This window comes from Triticum urartu, chromosome 7 (assembly GCF_003073215.2).
Source record: "Triticum urartu cultivar G1812 chromosome 7, Tu2.1, whole genome shotgun sequence".
In the NCBI taxonomy this organism is placed as follows: Eukaryota; Viridiplantae; Streptophyta; class Magnoliopsida; order Poales; family Poaceae; genus Triticum; species Triticum urartu.
The window spans coordinates 613,986,936-614,009,889 of NC_053028.1; the positions used below are offsets into that span (position 1 = coordinate 613,986,936).

At 47.7% G+C, this 22,954-nt stretch overlaps 3 protein-coding genes and 1 long non-coding RNA gene across 4 annotated transcripts; 3 read left to right on the forward strand and 1 right to left on the reverse strand.

Moving 5' to 3' along the window:
* Nucleotides 1-189: 189 nt before the first annotated feature.
* LOC125524340 lies at nucleotides 190-2,364 on the reverse strand. The gene is made up of 3 exons (XM_048689406.1): nucleotides 1,717-2,364; nucleotides 1,230-1,480; nucleotides 190-902 (listed from the first exon to the last, which is right to left on the reverse strand). The coding sequence occupies exons 1-3, from the start codon at nucleotides 1,733-1,735 to the stop codon at nucleotides 450-452; spliced, it is 723 nt and encodes a 240-aa protein (XP_048545363.1). The 5' UTR covers nucleotides 1,736-2,364; the 3' UTR covers nucleotides 190-449.
* Nucleotides 899-1,773, forward strand: LOC125524342. The gene is made up of 3 exons (XR_007290685.1): nucleotides 899-1,034; nucleotides 1,437-1,531; nucleotides 1,624-1,773. It is a non-coding gene; the product is annotated as an uncharacterized LOC125524342 (long non-coding RNA).
* A 2,487-nt stretch (nucleotides 2,365-4,851) lies between the features above and the next one.
* On the forward strand, nucleotides 4,852-6,130 carry LOC125524341 (nifU-like protein 3, chloroplastic). The gene is made up of 4 exons (XM_048689407.1): nucleotides 4,852-5,152; nucleotides 5,246-5,330; nucleotides 5,419-5,708; nucleotides 5,876-6,130. Exons 1-4 carry the CDS (start codon nucleotides 5,057-5,059, stop codon nucleotides 6,065-6,067), a joined length of 663 nt encoding a protein of 220 aa, XP_048545364.1. The 5' UTR covers nucleotides 4,852-5,056; the 3' UTR covers nucleotides 6,068-6,130.
* A 13,726-nt stretch (nucleotides 6,131-19,856) lies between these two features.
* Nucleotides 19,857-22,587, forward strand: LOC125522846. Its single transcript, XM_048687887.1, has one exon. It carries the CDS (start codon nucleotides 20,976-20,978, stop codon nucleotides 21,942-21,944), a length of 969 nt encoding a protein of 322 aa, XP_048543844.1. The 5' UTR covers nucleotides 19,857-20,975; the 3' UTR covers nucleotides 21,945-22,587.
* The last annotated feature ends 367 nt before the right edge of the window (nucleotides 22,588-22,954 follow it).

Here is a 22,954-nt window from a genome sequence, read left to right on the forward strand (position 1 = left end):
ATGCTACTTTAACTTACATTGGATGATGCAGATAAACAAAGCAAATGCAAACGGCGAAACACTGCCCACGGTGTACGTTAGCAAGAATTTCTTTTAGAGCATTGGTGGACATAACTATTGCAGGAGGACAGAAGTCAGGTCATTTCCTACTTGCTAATGTCTGTCATTCTGGATTATGGGGAGGACAAATAAGAAATGAATTGCTGCCAATACTTTGCTATCTTGGTGTTACATTAATGTGCTCCTAGCAAAGTCCTTGTGCTTGACAGCCTGAGAAGCTCTAGAATTCCGCATACAAATTACTCATGACTGAGGTATAGTTCAGACCAAAATTTGAGGCCAGCATGTCAAGGAGATATGATATGCTATGAGATAGCTTGGAAGTGTTAACATTTGCTTCTTGCACCATGAAACCAACTGATCTGGGATGCCAATTGGTTGTCAACTTCTCATCGATGCTGACCAGAAGGGTTTCTTTCCCTGCTGTCGGAGAAGAGCCAGTGTGGTGCTTTTGTTGCATTTGAACTGGGGGCAATGCTTAGTTTGAGATCGAGATCACCTTCCATAGAAACACTCCAACTTTCACCTTCAACTGATTTACTGCTTTCTGGTCTTCTTTCTTGGCTTCTTGAAGTTTCTTCGTCGAAGAGGTTTAAGCATGACACTGGCTTGCATTCTTGAAGAAACGACTGTTCGGGTAATTGCCTAGTATCAGAGTACTGTGCGTTTCCAAGACAAGCAGATTGACTAGTCTCTGACGTACAAGAGCTATTCTTGAGGTTTGGCCTGTGGCCCTGCACCATTTCTCGAGTATCTTCTGTTCTGAGTTGGAAACTGTGCTCACCACGTAATTCAGCCATCAGTGCTTTCTGTACCCTGTATAGCCGATGCAGTTCATGCACCTGACGCAAGAAAACAGGAATGTAAAACTCTGAGTTGCAGAATGACAAGACAATCACAGAACAGTAGTAGTTGGTTTTCAGGTGAATGACTATGCAGGTTAACAGCACCATGCACTGCATTATATCATGAAGGTAGAACACATGTTAATTATTCTCGTTGATGACTGCAAACGTATATTGCAAATTCAAGAGTCTAAAGATCTATTCTGGTATTTGAACTTTGAGTTGCTCACTTTTGATCTTTCCCAATCTCAATGCTCTATATATGTCTTGTAAATCTGGTGCTTTATGCGACGATGAATTATGAATAACAAAACTACTTGTTACCTGTTGCCTGAAGACCTCATCATGTTCCATGATTGTTCTCCGAAGTGATTCCTTGCTGTCGTGTTTGGAATACCTGTCCATTATATCTGCCAAGATGTCGTTCAAAAGCTCTCCTCCACTAGCTTTCAGCAATATTTTGGCTAGTTTCTGAACAGAACCTCTACTTTCTAGCTCTCTAATGATGGTTATTCCTCCTTTCTCCAACAGGGCAAAGAGGATTCTATGAGTACAAAACAAATCAGTAGCCATTCCTGAAACAGTCAGATAGAAAGGTCAGACTCGTCACCAATATTGTCTGCATGGTAAGTGAATTATCACATAAAATTTAAAACTGCAACCAGAGTTTAATTCTTCGATTTGCAAGGCAGAGTAATTATCACATGCTTGACTGCAGAGATAGAGGGAAATCAGCCGATGCTGGATGCTGGGCCAATACAGCATCGCGAAATCAAACATAGAGCAGCAATTCACATGAAGATTCACTCACCTGAAAATCGGCGACTCATGCTGCGGCTGCCTATCTCGCATCTTCACTCTCCTCTGGACTTCGGTTATAGCTCATGAGCACCGGGAACCTCCACACACCAGCAAGGGCACTGACGACGGGCGCAAGCTCTCCTCAGCACCCATTACTCATTTCGCAGCTGCGGATGGCGGCCGAGCATGGGAGAATTGCGAGGGAGAAGAAGCTCTGGAATCTGGATGCAGCAGCAGCAAGGCCCCCTCTCCTCCTCATGCTCATGGAGCAGACCGCATCCTTTTGTAGGAATAACAATAGGCGAGCCAACCAAAAGGGGAGGAAAGGCAGCAATGCAAAGGCTCGAGACAGGCTGTGCGATGGCTAAGCAGCAGCAGGAGCAGGATGCAGGGGCAGCAACGAGGCAAAAGCCGAGGATTTGAGATCGTTGGCAGGAGGCAGAGGTATTTGTTTATAACAAACAGGGGAGGCTCAGCTCAAGGAAGGAAGGATCAGGGAAGCGCGGCGGCCAATGGGACGGCCAAATCTCGCTGGTTTAATGAAACAAGGAGGCCAACCTACATGCATGTGGAGTAGATATTTCACGCAGGGCTTGCCGGGACTAAAGATACCAAGGTGTTTTCAAATCGCCACCCCCCACCCCCCACCCCCACTCTGATATAGGATAAGCGAGGCCAGACATATCTTCACATGTTTGCAGTTTGTAGTAGATCTGCAGATACCGTGGGCCCGCGGCAAGGAGTTATCCTGGCCTGCTGCTGCTGTCCTTGGTAGTAGTCGTCGTCGCAGTCCCGACCCTGGGGCCTGCCCACCAGTACAACAACCTCTGAAGAAAAGTAAACCTCCGTTTGAGCTTCGTCTATGTGAGTTGCAAGGCCTTCCTAACTTTGTGTTTTTTTAACCCTGGACAGGTTGTTGTTGTTGTTGCTGCTGCTGTGCTGCTGCGGCATGTTCGATCCCTGCCTTCCCAGGATTCTAGGACGCCCGTATCTCAAACTCAGCCTTTGTTAATCACATGATTGCACCGACAAGGTACTAAACTAACCTCCCCTGTTCATCTAAATTGCGCTTGGGTTGACTTAACAGTAGCTAGGCTGTTCAATGATCAGTTCGTGATTTGATTTGGGGTCCAGATTCCATATGGTTTGACTTTTCTTTGTTATTTCTGCGCCCTCCCTCGCCTTGATGGATCCACGCCTTGATTTAAGGCAGTCTCGATCATATATGATATGAACACTTGAACTGTTGAACAGCATCCCGAGCTAAGCACCAAGATTTTTTTGGGAACGGCTTAATCTGGAGTTTTAATACTATAGTATGTTTTCTTCTCCTTCAGATATGCTAGTGGTACATACATACATAGGACGGTAGCACAGTACAACGTAGGATAAGATTGCGCTGCCCATCACTACTCGGCTGTCCGAGAATCCTATGTCGACAACTCACCACAACTTAATGCCGGGGCCGGCCATGTTACTTTCTATCCACTCTAACCCCGAACTGCATTCTTTTCTCGTGCACCCTTTTTCCACCAAAGAAGGGATTCTGGATATCAGACTGTCACTGTTCCGAAAAGGATGTGCACTTGGACACATACGGCATGATCAAACTGCTGACCCTGTCTCGTGTTTTTCAGTTCGTGTTCATTGATGAGCCCAGTCTTGTTGGTTAGGCTCTCAATCATACGCGCCGCTGGTCTTAATTCGTGTGATTGCGTCCGTAGAATGAATGGAGTTGGGACTTGACATTCTACTGTACTATGACACGAGGTGGGAATCTAACAGACATTTCTGTGCAGGAGCCCCCATGCCATATGCCCAATATCAGACAAGAAAATATCTGATATGGAAAGGAACTTCGCAACGTCATGGCCTCACGGCCATCCACGTACCACTCAGGGTCAGACAGGCAGCATCAACTTCCGGATAACTTCGGGAACAAATCTACTGGCCCTTGTTGCGCTCCCAGTCCCAGACAAGATATTCGATGGTTCCTTTCACGAGAGACTAGGCACGGGCGGCCAACTTGCGCATAACTAAAGGTACAAACAAGCATATTTATTCATGAAATGCTCGATTTCCTTGACAATTCCTCTAACGCACACACACATATCATCTGTCGTGCTACGATGCGCCTCCATGGACCGTCGGTAACCGCATTTTTCTCCGTCGACGCATCGAAACGCGGCGGCTTCTTTCCTTTTCTCGAAAGAGAAAAAGGAAATTCTCTAGCCAGCCCATGTGTCCGCCCGTGGCGCGCAGCTGATCTCCTGCGTGTTCTCGAAAAAACAAAAGCCAGGTGCTCATGGGCGGAATTGACCATGTGACTGATGCTACTGCTGGTGGGAGAGCTTGTAGATCTGGAGAATCAGGCGTGGGAGAGAGAGGGGGGGGGTTCGGGGAGGACACCAAATAAGGAGCAGCACCAGCGGGCAGCGGCCAAATAATGGCGAGGCGACTGTCGCGCTCGCCCCGGAGGCCCGCCCGACAGGCTACCTGCCGCCGATCCCTTTCCTCGCTGTCTTCGTCGTCCGGGCAATCTCTTAATGAGCTTACTGCGTGTGCGTGCGTCTGTGTGCGCGCTTGGTGGCCAGCACAAACAACGTCAAACTGGCTGGACGGACGGATCACATGGACCACACCACGTACACCACACCACCACCCCGTGGCAACCCTGTCCCGGTCGGTGTTCACATACGTCCTTGGATGCTCCCGGGTTTGGGCATAGATTATTGGTGGCCTTTTGGACCTTTCCCGGCCTAATTTTCTGCTGGCTCCTCGCTTGGGAGTGGATCGCAAAGTGGGTTTCAGGGCGTGGTGATATGGGTATCTTATCTGTGACCGTCGTCATGCAATGCTTGATGGTTCCCTTTAACTCTCTACTCTGAGAATGAGTGCTCAACCTTTTTGCAGACAGAAAAAAACTGTAAGCGCATCAATGATTTGGTCTAGTTTGAGATGGACTGGGTTCCGCCATTTTTTGCGCTTTACACATACTGCACAGTGAAAAACTGCTTTTGTGCAAAGACAGGATGCAGTTCTTTTAGGGATTTGTTTTGCAGAGTCTAGACGCCTCTTTTCTTACCTTTTTCTCTTTTTTTCTTCTTTTTTTTGAGAATCAGACGCCTCTTTTCAGTAGGCTTTTCAGTTCGATCATGGGCCCTAGGCCCCGGAGACGATGGGCCACATTAGGCCCAACGAACCTTCACCTTGGTGAAAGGTGAACCACATCCTCTCCAGAAGCGAAAAGGAACCACGAACGGGTGAGCCTGCCTACGGCTGGCTCGACATCCACGACACACTCCCCACGCAAACCCCTCGCACCTAGTAGCAAGCAAAATCGGCTTCAGATGAGGCTCTACTCGCCGAATCTCCGGCAAGCCGCCGCAGGCCCCGGCGCCGGGGCTGGCGTCACCAACGCCCCCTTTGCAGCAGCTCTCGGCAAGGTGCGTACTTCCACCCACCGCACCCTCTTATTTTCAAACCATTTCCTCTTCCGCTGCTGCACCGACCGATCCTACTTGTGCTGTTGTGCGCAGAGTTCTTCGAGCTCCCTTATTCATGGCCGTCTCAGCTTCGGCCACGCGTCACTGCAGACACCGAACCACCGCACCAAGAGAGCAGGTGCGCGCACAAAGGAATCCAACTACAGCAACATAGTACTTGCTAGAATTGTAGGATTAACCATGCGTTGATTGATTGATACCCGAAGGGTGGGCGGTGCGGGTGCTTCCCCTGACGGAGGAGAACGTGGAGAGGGTGCTGGATGAGGTGCGGCCGAGCCTGATGCGGGATGGAGGCAACGTGGCCCTGCACGAGATCGACGGCCTCGTCGTCGTGCTCATGCTCCAGGGCGCCTGCGGCTCCTGCCCCAGCTCCACCATGACGCTCAAGATGGGAATCGAGTCCCGCCTCCGTGACAAGATCCCCGAGATCCTTGAGGTCGAGCAGATCCACGACACCGAGACCGGGCTTGAGCTCAACACAGAGAATGTCGAGAAGGTCAGCCACATGCTTGCCTGCTCACTCACTGATCAATGCTCCATTGTGCATGCCACTTGTCTCTTTTCTGAGCCTGTAAATTTCTGTTACAGCATAGGTAGTTTGTTGAACAAAAATGCATTTTTTATTGATCAAACTGTGAATCTGAAGTTTGTCCAATGTTGTAGCTGCTAGATGAGATCAGGCCGTACCTTTCCGGCACCGGAGGTGGAAGCCTTGAGCTTGTTCAGATTGACGGTTTCGTCGTCAAGATTCAAATCAGTGGACCTGCAGCAGGTGTAATGACAGTACGTGTAGCTGTAACCCAAAAACTGAGAGAGAAAATACCATCGATCCTGGCTGTTCAGTTGACAGAGTAGAGACATAAATTCAGTTGTGCATCAATCAAAGGAAGACAATATTCAGCTTTGTGATTACGTTTCCATGTCAGTACTTCAGTCTTTTAGTTCTAATGAATCACTGCAGTGAAATACTAAACATACTAATACAGTTGTTATGTACAAGAATTATGTGGCTGGGAGAGAAGAAAACTCATTTCACCGTTAAATCTGAAAGGTATAGTTCAACAAAACTTTCGACCATTGTTACAACAGTGACAACACTTTCAGACTTCCAGTGCATTCATTCCCATGGCAAAGGCTATGCAAACATTTTCTGCAGACCTGGAATCTTCAGTTTCTCTAGTGGCACCTGGCTCCACAAAAATTCCTTCTCAGTGTCTCAAACTCTTTATCAACTCAAAGATTCTCCAATCTACATATATTTCTCTCAAATTGGCGGCTTGGGGCCATCTTTTATTCCCTGTTTGTCCCAGTCAAAGCGAGTTAGGTCATTGCAAGCCTATCTCTTTATTCCCTGTTTGCCCCAGTAAAAGCAAGTTTGTTCTTTGCAACAGCCAACAGTTCACCCTCGACATCAGAGGGTATAAACAGAGACCTTTGCTTAAACCACGCAGGCTTGGAAATTTTACATTGTCCAAGAAATAAACACGTTTCTTTTCAAAAGGGACCACAAGAGGGTTGATAGCTTCACGCAGCTTCTTCTTCAGTTTGATGCTCCTCCAATTGGGTTGCCTTCATCATTTGCCTAATCTCATCAATCTTCCCAAACTCCCGCTTCTTCTTCAAAAACCCTTCCAAAACCCTGAATGCGCGCTCTGTAGGTGCCATTCCCATCTCAACCAGCTCCCGGAAGCACCTATATGCTTCACCAACCACATCTCTGCAGCATAAACCGGTAACCAGAACATCCAATGCATGCCTATGAGGTACACATCCTTTCCCGATCAGATAATCCCACAGCTCCAGCCCAAGATCCGGTCGCCCATTCTCGCAGAAGACTTTCATGAGCAGCATTGTCGTCCTGGTTCTTGGCATGAACCCTGAGCCAATCATCTTGCTATATATCTTCCAGATCCCCTCTAAGTTACCAGCCCTCTGGAACCCACAAAGCATCGTGTTGTAGGTGACATCGTCCAGACCAAAACCCTTCTGCTCCATCTCGCCCATGAGCGTCATCCCGGACTGCAAATCCCTTGCCCTCACATAGGCCCCCATGAGCGCATTGTGAGCTCCACGGTCCGGAGTCACTCCGCACTGCTCCATTTCGTCAAACAGCCGACGTGCACGGGCCGCGTCCCTCACAATCCCAGCTCCGTATATCAGCGTGGTGAAAACCTGCAGCGTCGGCTTGCAGTTCTCCCTCTTGCGCATTTCGTCGAGCAGCTGGAGGGCGTCCAGAAACCTGCCTTTCTTGCAGTAGGCGTCCATCCTCACGCAGTAGGACACTGCATCCGGGACGAAGCCGCGCAGCACGGCGTCATGGTAGAAGAGGTCGAGCGCCTGCGCGTGGCCGGCCTCCTTGAACCCGAGCAGCAGCGTGTTGAAGGTGCGGGTGTCGGGCGGGTACGCGTCGCAGTACCGGTGGAACAGCGCGCGCGCCTCGGCGACGCGTCCGCGGGCGCAGAAGACGCGGAGCAGCGCGTTCAGCTCGGCGGCGCCGAACGAGCGCCCCGCGCGCGCCCAGACGGCGGCGGCGCACTCGAAGCGGCTGACGGCGGCGGCGAAGGACGCGCCGGGGGCGGAGGCGCAGAGCGCGGTGGAGAGGATGACGGAGAGGGCGGGCACGGAGAGGAGGTGGGGGTGGGTGGACGGGAGCGACTCGAGCAGCTGGAAGGAGTGGTGCGCGTAGCGGCGGGAGCGCGCGAGCAGGCGGAGGAGGACGGGGAGGGAGCTCTCCGGGACCGGGAAGTGGGGGAGCTCCAGCAAGCGGCGGAACAGGGAGAGCGCCGGGAGGGGCGGCGAGTGGGAGAGCAGGAGGTGGGAGAGGAGCGGCGTGAGGAGGGAAGGCGAGGAGGGCAGGATGGCGGTGATGAGCGGCGGGATCGCCGGCGCGTGCGTGAGGAGGAGGCGGGCGAGGTGCGAGACGGTCGGGGCGAGGAGCCGCTGGGCAGCGCGCGGCGGCGGCAGCTGGTTGGGCATGGCCGCGAGGCGCACCGGTCTCCGAGCTCCGGGGGAGGAATTTGACAAACGGAAATGATAATTGGTTGACGTTCGTCAGGAACGATTTTCCAGCGAACTATGTGGGAACCTTTGAATTTGGTGGCACGAATCTTAGGGCATCTCCACTCGTTGGCCTCCCCAGGAGCCAAATTTTCAGCTTCCTGGGGTGCGCCGGCAGATATTTTGCGCTGGGGGTGAGATTGTTCACAGCCGTGCCTCCACCCACGTCTCATTCAGCGGACGCGTGGCGGCAGAAGCAGGCTCAGGGCCGCGCCCGGAGGCGTGCGGGTCGTTGCTTCCCGACGACGACGCCGACTGCTTCCTGACGACGACGCCGCCGCCGCCGACGGCTGCTACCCTCTGCGTGGACGACTTCTGCGTCTCGCCGGCCTTCCGCGGCCGCTTCCGCCGCGACGTCCCGCAGCTCGTGCGTCCGCCACGCCGGGCGACGAGGAGGAAGCAGGGCGCGCGCGTCTGCCCGGCGTCCAGGAAGCAGGGCGCGGCGCCGTCCGCCACGCGACGAGGCAGGGAGGAAGCAGGGCGCGGCGCCGTCAGCCACGCGACGAGGCAGGGAGGAAGCAGGGCGCGGCGCCGTCCGCCACGCGACAAGGCGGGGAGGAAGCAGGGCGCGGCCAGCCCGTCCGCCATGCCGGCCACGCCGGACTCGGCGAGCGGCGACAGGGGCGTGCTCCTGGGCTGGAGCTCGACCCCAACCCGTCGGTAGCATGGACGGGGGAGCGGAGGAGGCTGCCGCGGCGAGCACGTCGTGCTGCGGGAGGTGCCCGCGTACCTCCTCAACCACGACCTCTGCGACAACCGTGGCGTCCATCCAGCGCTTCGTGGCTCACCACTATGACGCCGGCGAGCTTGGCCGCCGCCGCCGAGGACGGAGAGGAGGAGAAGGAGGAAGGGGGGGCGCCCGACACGCCACGCCCCACGCGCCGCCCGGCCTCCCGCCCTGGCCGCCGCCAGTCGTGCCCGTGCGAGGGGCTGGTGCCGCCCGTGCGTGGCTCGTCGTGGCCGGGGCCGCCTGTGGCCGACGCTCTCGAGGCCTCCTCCTCGTTCATCTCCAGGTCGCCGGCGAAGCCTCAGCCATCCGAGGCCCCAGTCCCACCAGCGCTTGAGCGGGCCGCCCGGGAACTCGGCGGCGAGCGACGGCGCCGACCGGGTCCGCCGGAACGCCCACTCGGCGGACACGGAGGAGATGGGCTGGATCTTGCGAGGATGGTGGCCATGGCGCCCAAGCGAGGAGGAAGGAGATGGTCCGCGAGCCCTGCCCCGGCCATGCGCGCTGTGTGGAAGGAAAGGGAGAGGAGAGGAAAAAGAAAATAAAGAAAGGGGAGGAGAGAGGAGAGAGGGGCTGACGAGTGGGCCTGTGCATGCAAAAGTCATCTGCCGGCGTCCCCAGCTGCCCCCCGGAGGGCTGGGTTTGGGGTGATAGCGCCGGCCGTAAATATCGCGAAATCCGGCGAAAAACGTGTCTCTGGGGTCCGAGTGGGCGTTTTTTTGCCCGCCGGCATCCAAAAAGTGCCTTGGGGAGGCTTCCTGAGGGGCGGCTGGAGATGCTCTTAGCGCATGTCTCCTGCCACATCACAGCATCGAGCAGTTGTTCGCTTTGAACGAGAACCACGCGAAAGAGGGCGCCGAAGTACCCTCTCACTCACTTGCTCCGTAGATTCCCCCTCCCTACTCTTTTATCCTCATCTCCATCAGGCCGGCAGTGCGGGGGAGAGGTCGTCCGGGACGAGATGGCGGCCTCCTCGCTCGACATGCACCTCAACGGCTGAATCGACGACGAGGCAAGCTGGGTCACCGGGGAGGCTACGGCGAGCAAAGCTGCCGCGGCGACGACGGGCGCGGCGGTCTTGTCATGAGGACGCGAAGCGGTGGATCTCATATGGCCACCGACTCTCGAAAGGAAGCAGGCGCTGCGCCGCTAGTTGGCCCCTGCTCATATTTGTTTCACCACGCCATGAGCTGATTTAAACCGGAAATGCTGTTGTCTACTTTTTGTTTGTTTTGCACTCGAAGAACTGATTTTTTACTGGAATGAAATTGAATTGAAATTGTGCGTGCTCAATCTTTTAGCACGTACAACCATTAAACTAGAGACCAAAGCAGAGCTCGACAAAGCAGAAAGAATCATGGTACGTCATCCTCCCTTGAAATGGAACTTGTGTCAAAAATTGTATTTTCAGTTGGCTGCAAATTTAAGAACGGGTTTTCTTCAACAACATGATCGGCAGAAGGGGCATATTTTCAACAGATGTGGCAGAGTACACGGCAAATCTCATAAAAAAGGGTTAGTTGGTTTGATCCAAAATTGCCAAGTTTTAGGGTAGCAAAACATTGGCTAGACATTTTTTGTCCACCAACTGGATTCTCAAAAAATCCATCATATCAATACAAAATCCAAGAACTCACAATCAAAGATTCAACATGAAAAGCACAACACCATGGTAAAAGACATTATTACTTTCAGCAGTAGTCATATATAGCACATATATAGCAATAGTCAGGCCATAGATCACCATACGAATCATTATAGTTCTATTACAAAAACTTCACTCTCAGATAGTCAGGTCAAAGAAGACCATACATTTAGTGCAAAAACTGGGGTACTGGGTAACTGTGCAAACAGGCGTGATGATCAAACCCCGGAGCAAATAACTTCAGATGTCATTGGAAACAACACCTGACAAATTACTTAAAACTGTCAGGCTAATGAAATATTAACTGCAGGAATGTAAACTGATCAAACCAGTAGGCTAGCAAACCTGATAAAAATATTGTGCATAGTGGCCCCGAGGTCTTCCTGGTCTACTTCTATGCTACATCCTTAGTGACAGCTGAAAATAATTCAGGAATCACACAGTATTTAGAAGAGCCTGCCCTTGCTTTTCATGCCATGAAAAAACTGAAGAGAAGTGAATATGAGAGTATTACTTGGTGATGGGTGGACAATTGTCATACCACCATAAGGGCATGTACAATGCATAGCCTCAAGATGATGCCTCGCATGCCATGTAGGATCGGATATGACGTAAAGTAGGTTCGGATAGGGAAGCGGGATCCTCTCCAGGAGGCGGGTGCTTGAACAGAAAAAGTGTGGTCCGGTGACAAAAGCTGAAAAGGTTGAGTGAAAAGTAGAGATGCATGTGTACTATACTCTTTATTTTTCTATTTCTTAATGAGGCCCACTAGTGATAGCTTGCATTGAAGAGAAAAAGTTAATATAGATGCCTCAAATTACTTTTTGTCATGAGGCATATGTATCCATATGCCACCATTGTACATGCCCTAACTCCCACTCTTAATGACATCAGCCCTGGCCATGGCATCGTTGTGCGGATGGAGCTTATTTGGACCCTTCTTTACACTGAGGTTTACAGCATCAGTGTGTGTCTCCTTCGAGTAAACTGTGTAAACAAACAAGCCATAAGATTGCAACATAATTCTGATATGCTTTTATAAGTTTGCTAACATACAATTCTGGAGCTCACTGAATAAAGCAATAGAAATCAACAAACAGATTATTCATTATTAAGAGCAGACTGAAACAGAAGAATGTAGCATTAGATATATTACACTGGCTCTCCAAACCGTCTCCAGGAAGTACGTTGACCCCTCCATACAGGTTAGCTGCAGACAAAATGCAAAACACATCATCAACGATCAACAAACATAAGATGTTGTTTGGTCCTAAATCGCTGTCCTTTTCAGCATGAGCTCAGAACTACAACGGCAATAAAGAAATGCTTGGAAAATGTGAACAGGTTGGTCTAATATTTTGGTTACATATGGTGCACCACTTTGAATATACTAATGGAGGATTTAAACTTTGCTGTAGTTTTTCCTGGAGCTAATGAAAGTTCCTCGTGTCGAGTCCAAACTAAGAGTTTTTGCTTTCAGAACTGCATTCTCAACACAGGTCCGTTGTCTTCCTCCACCAGTTAATTTACTTGGGTTATCTCACTTTCTCCATAACCTGCAGTTGTAATGCGATGTCTTGCGTTTTGTCAGGCAGATGAGCTAAGAACTAACTTACCCACCATAAATGATGCAACAAAAGAGGTACAATGTTGTATTATCTCTTTCTTCAGCAAATTTTTAACTTGTATGTATTCTTATACATTGACTGGTTTAATGTTCCATTTTGGGCAGGTGAAAAGAGTCACTGGAGTTACAGCAGATAATGCAGACCATTCTCACATTAGGGAATGCATTGAATCAAGGAACAGCTCAAGGTACCAAATCATTATAGAAAACTTGCATGGGATGCCTTTCGTTTAATAGCATTTTCTGATAAGGTGATGTGTTGAACAGGTTCTGCAGTTGGCTTCAGATTAGATAGTCTTCTTAAACTATCGGATACTCAAGCTAGGAACAATAAGATAACACTAATGCACTATCTATGCAAGCGCTGAAACATGGTTTTTCCTATACTGCTATGCGATCCTGTTGTGCTAGTACAGAACTACAGTAATTTACCTGAGCCTTTAAAGTTGGGAATCATGTATATTGTCGTAGTGTGAATACTTTATATAGGACTAAAGTGCACTTTCCAACCTAAACTCTAGCAGAGGTTTATTTTTCAGTGCTGAGCTGTAAAACCGTTTGAATATCAGCCTCAAACTATTGAAATACATGATGGTTTCGGTGCCAACTGCAGTCATGATTGCATATATGATATGCAGGAGATCAGTAGAGAAAATGATCTTACCATCAGAACACCTGGCCGTAGCCCTTTCTTCATTGCCTCTTGCGTTGTTTGAAGCCATTCCTAAAACAGATTTAATGGACAAGTTAGCCACTGCATGAACCAGTACTAAAAAGAGACACATGACTTAGATCTAAACTTCACATGGAAACTCGTCCATATGAACACATCCAAACCCTAGCAGACAGACGCATGAACCCTGCTCTATCATGGTGGTCTGGCATCGTTGTAAAATTTCTTTGTACGATTTTGATGTGTGGGCTTACTTGCTTCCATTGCAGAAATCAACATACTAAAAATATTCTACTCCTATGTATAACAGAACCAAAAAGCCATTTGATACCGAACAACCACCTCTAGCAAAGGAAGCAATCATGGCAATAAATTAAATTCAAAGGCTAATCATCTATGATCAATAGAGACTGGATCCGGACGCGAATCACAGAGCAATGCTGCGTTTGCAAATGGAATTCGGAAGGAACTCAACCTAGATGCAAACGCGAATCAGGAACTCAATCAGAACCCCGGATGCTAATCACATGGGACTCGTCGACCCCATCAAATCTAATGGCAGAACTAACCCAGATCTAGCGATTCCACGCCGATTCAAACGCTGAGACTAGCCATCGATCTCAGAGAAAGGGGATCGCGACTAACCTTCCTCCTGGTCCTCGACTTACACACGCGAGAAGAGCGCAGCGCAAGGGGGGAAGTGGAGCGCGGTGGCGTCTGTCGACGGAGAGAGGGGAGGAGAGGAGATGGGATAATGTGGGGTGGGCAATTTATACGGGAATTAACCTAATACCTGGCCATCTGCCCGTCGGATTGAGGGGGGGCGTGTGATCTAATGGAACGGGTTGTAATGGGCCGAAATGTATGTATCGCTGGAGTTTCAGTGGCTGCCCAAGGTGAAAGTACACGGATGAATACATGGGAAAACTTTTTTCAAACTGCCAAAAAATTCTGAAAAGAGTTTCATGCATACATCTTCACATTCTATGTGCACAGAAAGTTTCGCGGAAAAAACGACTTGTTCTTTGGCCTGTGCAAAAAAGACAAAATAATAATAATAATATTGTCGAACGCTATTTAAAAGTACTGAAATTTGTCTTTATCGCGGATGCAAAATAAAAAGATATATATTTTCATAAATCTTTGTGCCACGCACACATATTGCAAAGATGTATACGTGAAATTTTTAAAGAGATACTTTTCATAAATATATGTGGCACGCACACATATTGCAAAGATGTATACGTGAAATTTTTAAAGAGATATTTTTCATAAATCTTTGTGCCACGCACACATATTGCAAAGATGTATACATGAATTTTTTGACATTTTAAAACGCGTTTAAAACACATTTTTAAAAAGCGGGTTCATAAGCCCATGGGTTCTGGACGTCCCCACTCTACCCCAGATCTATATTTTAGACTTCCTTTTATTCGCATATTTTGCGTAGGACCTTGAAGGATTCGGCTACATTGGAATATTTATGGATGGATTGTTGGGATTCAAATCCTTAGAAAAATTAAAGTGCTTGGTTGATTCGTAGGATTGTAAAAAAAGTAGGAACTAAAAAAACACATATTAAAATGTCGGGTTTGACACATCTAGATGTGCCCTAGTTATTACACATCTAAGTGGCTCAATCAAACTAGAAAGAAAAAGAAAAAAAAGACAAAAGAAAATGCTTGCACAAATCTTAGTGTAAAATGAATGACATAGGATTTAGATATGCAATACTTAGAGCACATCTAGATGTGCTTTAGCAAAACTGCAAAAATCTCATGCCTTCTGGAATGTGGTAGGATTTGAGTCATATGAAGAATAAAGGTTTTTTCTAAGAGGTTGCAATGTATGCTAGATTCCCTATGTAATGTAGCACAAATGAAAGTTATTCCTTTAGGAAAAATTTCCATATGCCTCGTTCGGTTGTGCCCAACCCCGTCAGGATTGGGTAAAAGCTTCTCCGATCTTCATCGTTTGTCTATCTCCGTGTGCGACCAAATGATGGACCGCACCTAGGGAGTACGACGGGGTCATCTCTTACGCGGGTCCAGTCCATCGTGCTTAAACATGTTTAATCATCCAACACAAGGTTTTTGTGCAATCTTGTTCCTAACCAAACTATTACTCCCTCCATTCCTAAATATAAGTATTTTTAGACATTTCAAATGGACTATAATATACGGGTGTATGTAGACATATTTTAGAGTGTAGATTCACTCACTTTGCACCGTATGTAGTCACTTGTTGAAATCTCTAGAAAGACTTATATTTAGGAACGGAGGGAGTAGTAAAACTAGTTCCTTTTAAAAACCCTACTAAAACGTGTTTTTGTTAAACCTGGGCGTTAATTCCCTTTACCCAAACAACCACCAAGGATTGGTTTGCACTGTTTTGAACAACACTTATCGTCCACTCAAACCTCTTGGCACAAATTGTTTGCTCGTCGTTAACCTAAATTCACGTGGTTTCCTTTTCTTCTTTTTTTCGCATCAGTTCATGTGGTTTTCCTTTTTGTTCACATCAATTCATGTGGTTTCCTAACCCATCCAGGACGCCCTCTTCCAGTGTTGTTACAAACCTATGAACAAGAGAACCTAAAGATCCAACACTTTTGTTACGAAAAAAAACTTGAAAAAAAAGGGATTCAGGAGGCTGCTTTGGGCAATCCTTACTACAAACAGATAAAATAAATTGACGCCACGGTATAAATAAAATAATGACTATCCTGATTGGATCTAACAGTGTAGTTGTTTGATTTGATTCATGGATGGATACTCAAAGTCGGTAACTCACGCGAAGAAGCACGGATCATAGCAACGCAGGCAGCGTCGACGAAAGTGACCAATAATCCTCGGTAAAAAAACAAGTGAGCAACAAATAAAACTTGAGAAACGGAGACAAGAACGGGAACACAGACGGAAACCTTGCATCGTGCCGTGCTCCCCGTCGAGCCTGGCCGCGGATCCGCCCCATCAGCAGCCGCCCCTAGCCGGGTAGACCGCGCGATCTACGACGACGACGACGACGTGGTTGACCGGCCGTGCGATGCGCACAAACGGCCGGTGCAGCGCCCGACGAGCATCTCCTGATGGCTTCTTCGCCATGCCTTTCTCTCCTCGCCGGGAACGAGAACGAGATCACGATGAGAGGATGAGTCGAGGGGCAACGAGAGGGAGGGGGTGTGCGGGAGAGGGGAGCCTCGTTGAGCGGCGGAGGATTTATTTCTTTCCAGCTATAAAATACGCGTACGGTTTGCGTCTTGCAGATCTCGAGCCACCGTAATAGGATCCGAACGAATTTGTAGCTTTGCACGCCACTTGCGCGTCCGGGCCCACGCCGGCTGCGAGGTTGTCCGCCGCCCGCTAAAGGTCAACAATTCCGACAAGCAAAGGTGAGTACGGCGCGGTGCGCGCCTCCGTGTCACCTCACCTAGCGAAATACTAAGTAACACTGACATGTGGACACGGCGTACCGGCGGGCCCCGATCGCCGTGACTGTTTACGTACGCCGACAACTGTGGTAGCATGGCCATAATAGCGTAACGCGGAATCTTGCCGTCGAGTTACACGCAAGACGGAGCCAACCCCAAGCAACCGCAGCAACTAGCATGTGGGTCCCGATATCAGGTGGGACACAAACGGGACACTAATGGCTGGGTACGCCACGTCACCAATCCACGGGAACATTGTTGCGGTCGCACTAGACCGGAACTAGTATCATAGCAAGTATCATGCACCCACCGCTCTTATATTATAAGACGGAGGGAGCAGTAAAGACAAAGAAGACACCAGTATCAAAGCAATGATATTGTATTATATAAATGAGGTACTCATATGAGTCATCTAATAAAATTGTAAGGGAGATCATATAATATATCAATCTATGATATTATGCGCTATAATCCTAGAGACAGCATCATGCATTATAATATCATATATACGTACATGATACTAACTTATGGTGATACTACCCACTAAAAAGGTCTGGAAAATGTTGTGCTTCTAATTTTCTTCCAACAAACTGGTTATAGTTTCTTGCAATGAATCTTCATTGCGTGATCGGCCAGAAGCTCGACGCATCCATGCATCATTGAGCCATGCGGCCGCGCGGTCTCACTATTTCTCTGTTTGATTTTTGCCTTGTGATTGCATGCATATGTGACGATGAATATTCAAGCAAATGTGTACATTTCTTTCACCACTATATCAGCGTCTACAGTATGCTCTTCTACTAAAACAGGCAGGACAAGGCAATTTAATGAGGACTCATCTTCTATTACTGTCCTAGAAAACAATGGGCACCGAGGATGCACATATAGTTCACTATTATCAAAGGATCAAGGCTGGCACTGCATATATTTGTTTCTTGCGATAGAAAGAAAAAGACCGAATTAATTCTTACAACATGCTCCATGAGAAGTTATGAATGATAAGGTATGTCTTGCCTTCCCAAGAATCAAATACGACATATACAACAATTAATTATACAACAATTAATAAATAGAGCTTTCTATGCAGCTCCGTTTGACGAAAGAAAGAAGAGAAAATATGTTCAGTATTTACCAGGAATTAGGTAAGTTTGAAGGCACTGCAACTGGTCATTTTATGAAGTGGCCTCACTCTCTCCAACACACCGTGATGCGCAAAATACTTCCAAATGCTGCAGTAAACGTTAAAGAAAGTTTGTTCTGTGTATCATCAAAGAGAAGAGAATGGCATACTGAAGCAATTGAGATGTCTCTGAATGTAAGATGGAAATTCAAATTTGCTAGATCCCAATTGCCTCCATCGAGGACAGTGGTATAACATGTGAAGCAAAGAACAGATGAATCACTTAATAACTTCAGGGAGAGCAGGGCAAAGTAAATACAGCTGAATCTATATTATTTACTACTATTATTTTACCAACCGTCTCATCAGAAAGTACATCTATAGTATCAACTACAGTAAGTAACTCAACAATCACGTAAGTAACATGCCTGAATTTAAAATGATAGTGCTTATCTCTTAAAGCTGAAAAAGTTTCTTGAACAAAATATATTGCTATTTTTATGCTCCTTTTGTGATGACAATGGGAAAAACAAAAACATATCATCCTCTTTTATGCTATTTCACCAATAAAATATGAAATGGTAATGACAAAAGGCAGGAATCAAACAAAGTAAATAAATATCTAGCTAAACAATTAGTTTACTACCATACTGGTTTGCGAATTAGAAAGTAACAGTTCAACCTATATGGATTTAGTTATTTCCACAGAAGAATGCAAGAAAAGAAATAATTGCCTGAAGCATGCATGATGTGGTATCAATGTTTACATCTCAAATGTGAAAATGAACAAGTGAATAACAATAAAATAATATGGTATATTGGTCTTACAAAGATGTGCTCCAGTAAAATATATGCTTGGAGAAGTAAATACAATTTTGTGTCTGATTTTCCTTTTAGGGAGGACTGTGCATGATTTATAGCAGTTAATAATCTGCAGGAAAGCTTTTCAGTATTGATCACCATAGCTCTAGGTAAAATGTACACTGACCATTGTCGGGAGAGCCATGAGAATCCAGGTGCCACCTGATATAGTAGATCAAACAATCTACAAACTATGTACTCCCTCTGTAAAGAAATATAAGAACGTTTAGATCACTAAGAAACTAAAGTAGTGATCTAAACGCTCTTATATTTCTTTACGGGGTGAGTACTTCTTAATCAATGTCAACCTAGCTTCGTCCACTGTTTAGCACTTCTTAATCAATGTCAACCTAGTTACATCCACTGTTTAGCAGTTCACTGAAACAATCCAAAGAACAATAGTTAAACAATTGATGTACATATATAGCTGAAGGTAGCACATATATTATTCTGGCTACAGAATCTGATTTGCAGACATTAGACCATTATCATGATACTTGCAATTTCAAGGATCACTTTTTAGCTCGAGAACCATATTTCAACGTGGCGCTCATATTTCTTTGTATGAATACTACAACCAAACTCTAATAATACAAACTATAAATGGTCCACATGAGCTTCATTAGGCAAGCAAGCCAGATGACAAATATTTTTCTCTTCCCTCCTTATTTATTCTTATAGTTTCTTCAACATGAACATACTCTCACGGATCAAGATGCCACAATAACTCCTAAACTGAAAGCCTATCAGTGAGTACCACAAAAGCCAAGCCAACTAACGCTCTATCATATTATATACCACAAAATACGACATTCAAAATAAGATGTTCTAGGCAGTACTTACCAGACAATAAGGGGTGCATTAACCACATCAACGCATGAGATTATATGCTCAGATACAGTATCAGGTATAGCTCAAACAAAGGGCATATTTGGTTGGGAGCCATGCCTCACGGTAGGTGCTCGCTTAGGCTAGCGTTTGTTTCTCTGCCTTAGGTTGGGTTGCCACAGAATCTCGCTGCACTTTTCTTCGCCCGACTTGTGGCGCCGGATTCGTCCGCCAAATCTTCGGCACGCTGCAGGTGGAGGGAAAAGTTGGGTTTCCTCTGCCACCCGTACGATTTTTTTGGGTGCGAACAGGAGCATCTCACCGCTCTCGACTAAAAAACGCGCGAACTGTTGTCTTTTCCCCTCCTCCCGTTCTCCCATGGCACTTTCCTCTTCTCACGCATCTCTCTCCTCACAGATCCTCCTCTCCCCAGATCGCTCTCTTCTCCAAATCTGAAATCCCCTCTCCTTGAAAAATAGTTTTATCTACTAAACCTCTCCAGATTCCCCTCTATTTATTTGCCAAGCCCCTACCCATTCCACTCGAAATCCCCTTCCAGATCCAAGTTCTTGAGCACCATCACTGGTTTGTGATAGTTGCGGAGGTGCACGCTGTGTGGGCTCTGGCCTGGAATCAACCCCACGTATTGCAGCTTCTACTCCACCTCTCTCTTCAAGGTATTGTGTTTCCATCAATCTTCCTTTATCTATGTCACTTCTCCATGTAATCCTTGTAACTCATGGCCACTCATGCCACTGGTCTTTCACCTTTTTATCTATTTGATTTCTCTATCTTACTTCATGATTAGTTGCTCATTTGATCTGGATTTATTAGAGCAGTAGCCATTTGTAGTTGTTGTCACAGTGGAAGAACAAGTTGCAATGTTTATGCCTACAGTGGGACAAAAGTGGGCAAACAGGTCTATAGGTTTCGGGGTTTTCTGATCTAATGAGACGGTTAGTAGGTATTTCCATGCTGTTTTAGATGCACTTGTCAAGCTTTCCAAAGAATCGATATACATGAGAAGCACTGAAATGCATGAAAAGATCACAAGTAACCCAGGCAGGTTTCATCCTTGCTTCAAGGTAAAAATAAAATATATCACTGCACTAATTTTTTAAAGCACACGTGAGCTACATACTCAACTAGTTGAACATCATGCCTTTTCCTAGGGATGCGTAGGGGCCTTGGATGGTACACATATGCCGGCATTTGTGCCTTTACATGTGCAAGACAGATTTAGGGGCTTTAAGTCCATCCCACCTCAAAATGTCTTAGCAGCTGTTGATTTTGACTTGCGATTCATCTATGTGCTTGCTGGGTGGGAGGGGTCTGCCCATGACTCTCTAGTGCTTCAAGATGCTTTAAGTCGTCCCACTAGATTAAAAATACCAGAAGGTAGTATTTCACCTAGCAGCTATTGTGAAGTTATCAAACATCAAATTAGTTCATATCTAACTTTAGGAGGCATTTTCTATTGTAGGAAAATTCTTCTTAGCTGGTGCTGGATGTGCAAGTAGACCTGGAATACTACCGCTGTACCGTGGCGTTCGTTATCACCTAAAAGAATACAGAGGGGATACAAATCCATCAGATTATAAGGAATTATTTAATCACCGCCAATCCTCATGTGGTACAACAGTTGAACGAGCATTTGGGGCCTTGAAGAATCGTTTCAATATCCTTTCAAGTCAGCCATATTTCCCTTTGAAAACGCAAGTGAAGATTGTGGTTGCATGTTGTGCACTTCACAATTGGATCCTAGAGAACGGTATTGACGAGTATGTCCTAGAGAATGGTGATATCCACTCCAAATGTTTTTCGCAGGACCACCACGGTGTTGATGGCTCTCGCTCTCGCTCTCGCTCTCCCACCTCCTCCTCCACCTCCACCTCCGGCCTCCGGCCACGCTCCGGCCACCACAAACCCCCCGGATGGCCCTCAACCTGACCTCACCCTCGCCACCAATTCTCTGGACACGCTCCTCTCCTCTGTTGCGCCTCCTCCATCGCCTTTCTTTGACCTGCCCTATGTCAAAGCCGACCAGGTAGCTCTCCGCTGCTTCCTGGGGTGCGGCAACGCCATGGGCCTGGAGTTTGAGGACGACTGCAGTTACTACCACCGCCTTGACATCACCACCCCAGAACTCCACCTCGCATCACCCCTCTACATCGTCTTCGACTTCTCCAACCGCCACCTCGACGCCATTGTCGTCGCTGCTCTGCTTCAACCTGTTCTTGGCGGCAGTGCTGCTGACTTCTTCGTGGCCATGTGCTCTCCTCTTGTTTTCTGCCTCCATGTTGCCTCATCGCGTGTCGCAGAGATCATCCTCGCCCAAACCAGGGTCCGCCACCACAACTTCGCCTTCTTCTTCACTAGAACCCTGCCCCCGCTTCCACCACCACCCCAGGCCGCTGCGTCTTGCATGTCGCTTGCACACCTGCTTCAAATTCCAGATGATCTGGGTCTTCACTTTGAAGGCGTCGCATGGTCACAACTCCGATCTCCAGTCTCAATTGATCCATGCAACCAGCCACACGGATGCCGCATGTATGCACGTGTCATCCAGTTCCCGTTCGCCCTTAATGCCACCTCAATGGCCCTCATCCTTGCTCATCTATTCGGCGGCTTCCACCACAGCTTCAACATCACGGACGACGGTGACTCATGTTTCTCGTTCACCGTCGCCTCGCAAGAAGTCGCCAAGCTCATCGCCTCCATGGGTGACTTCCACAAGAAGGGCATGCTGATCCGTTTCCCCTAGCGACCACCCTTGGGTGGTGCCCGAGGCTCGATTCCTGGAGATGCCATGCCTCCGTCGTATGTCACCACGTCATCCTCACCGTCAGCGGTCGTCTTTGCATCCTTGCCACCAGCCTCAACAACTCTCGATCTGCCTAAGGTGCGACGACAACGGCCTGGTATTAGCTTCTTTTACCGCATGCTTAATGTTAATCATTTTAGCCAGCTCCCCCCTCACGTGCATTACACTTACCACTCTCATTTATTCTGGATCACTTTCATGCCAATTAGTGTTAGGCCTAATGAAATGCTAGTCGAGTCAGCCCTAAATCACTGTTTTTTGGTCAAACAAGATTTTCTTGCAGTCAAGGTTCATGAGCTTATTTTTAAGTCTGGCATCTCCCGCTCAATCAAATTTCAAATTCTCAAGCATGGGTCCCTTACTTTGAAGGGTTTCGTCTTTTCCTCTTTGACCAGTTAGAACCGACCATTGCTCACTGCAGTCGTTTCCTCCATCTATATAACAATTTTTCTTACTGTCCCCTGCCCCCTCGATCTGCATCCATCCTTGGCCCTTTTGATCAGCAGCACCTGCCTGTCCATGCACCTCACCAGCCATCCCCCACGGTCACGTGCTCGCTGCATGACCGGTTAGCCCTGCATGAACCCCCGGCCCACCCCATGCATAATGATGGCCGTGCGGCGGCCCTAGACAAACCAAATCTTGCAAAAGATCCGTACGTGGTGACTGCTGCTGCGCATGCGCGCGAGGACAACGCGCGAATCCAGGTATCCCCTCTTGTCTCTCTGTCTGTTCCAAATATGGACGCCCCATGCGGTCCAACAACGGCACGACAAGCTCATACAGAGATGTTATGATTGTTGTTCTATATGTTGTCCTACGGACTAAAACCCTCCGGTTTATATAGACACCGGAGAGGGTTAGGGTTACATAGAGTCGGTTACAATGGTAGGAGATCTACATATCCGTATCGCCAAGCTTGCCTTCCACGTCAAGGAAAGTCCCTTCCG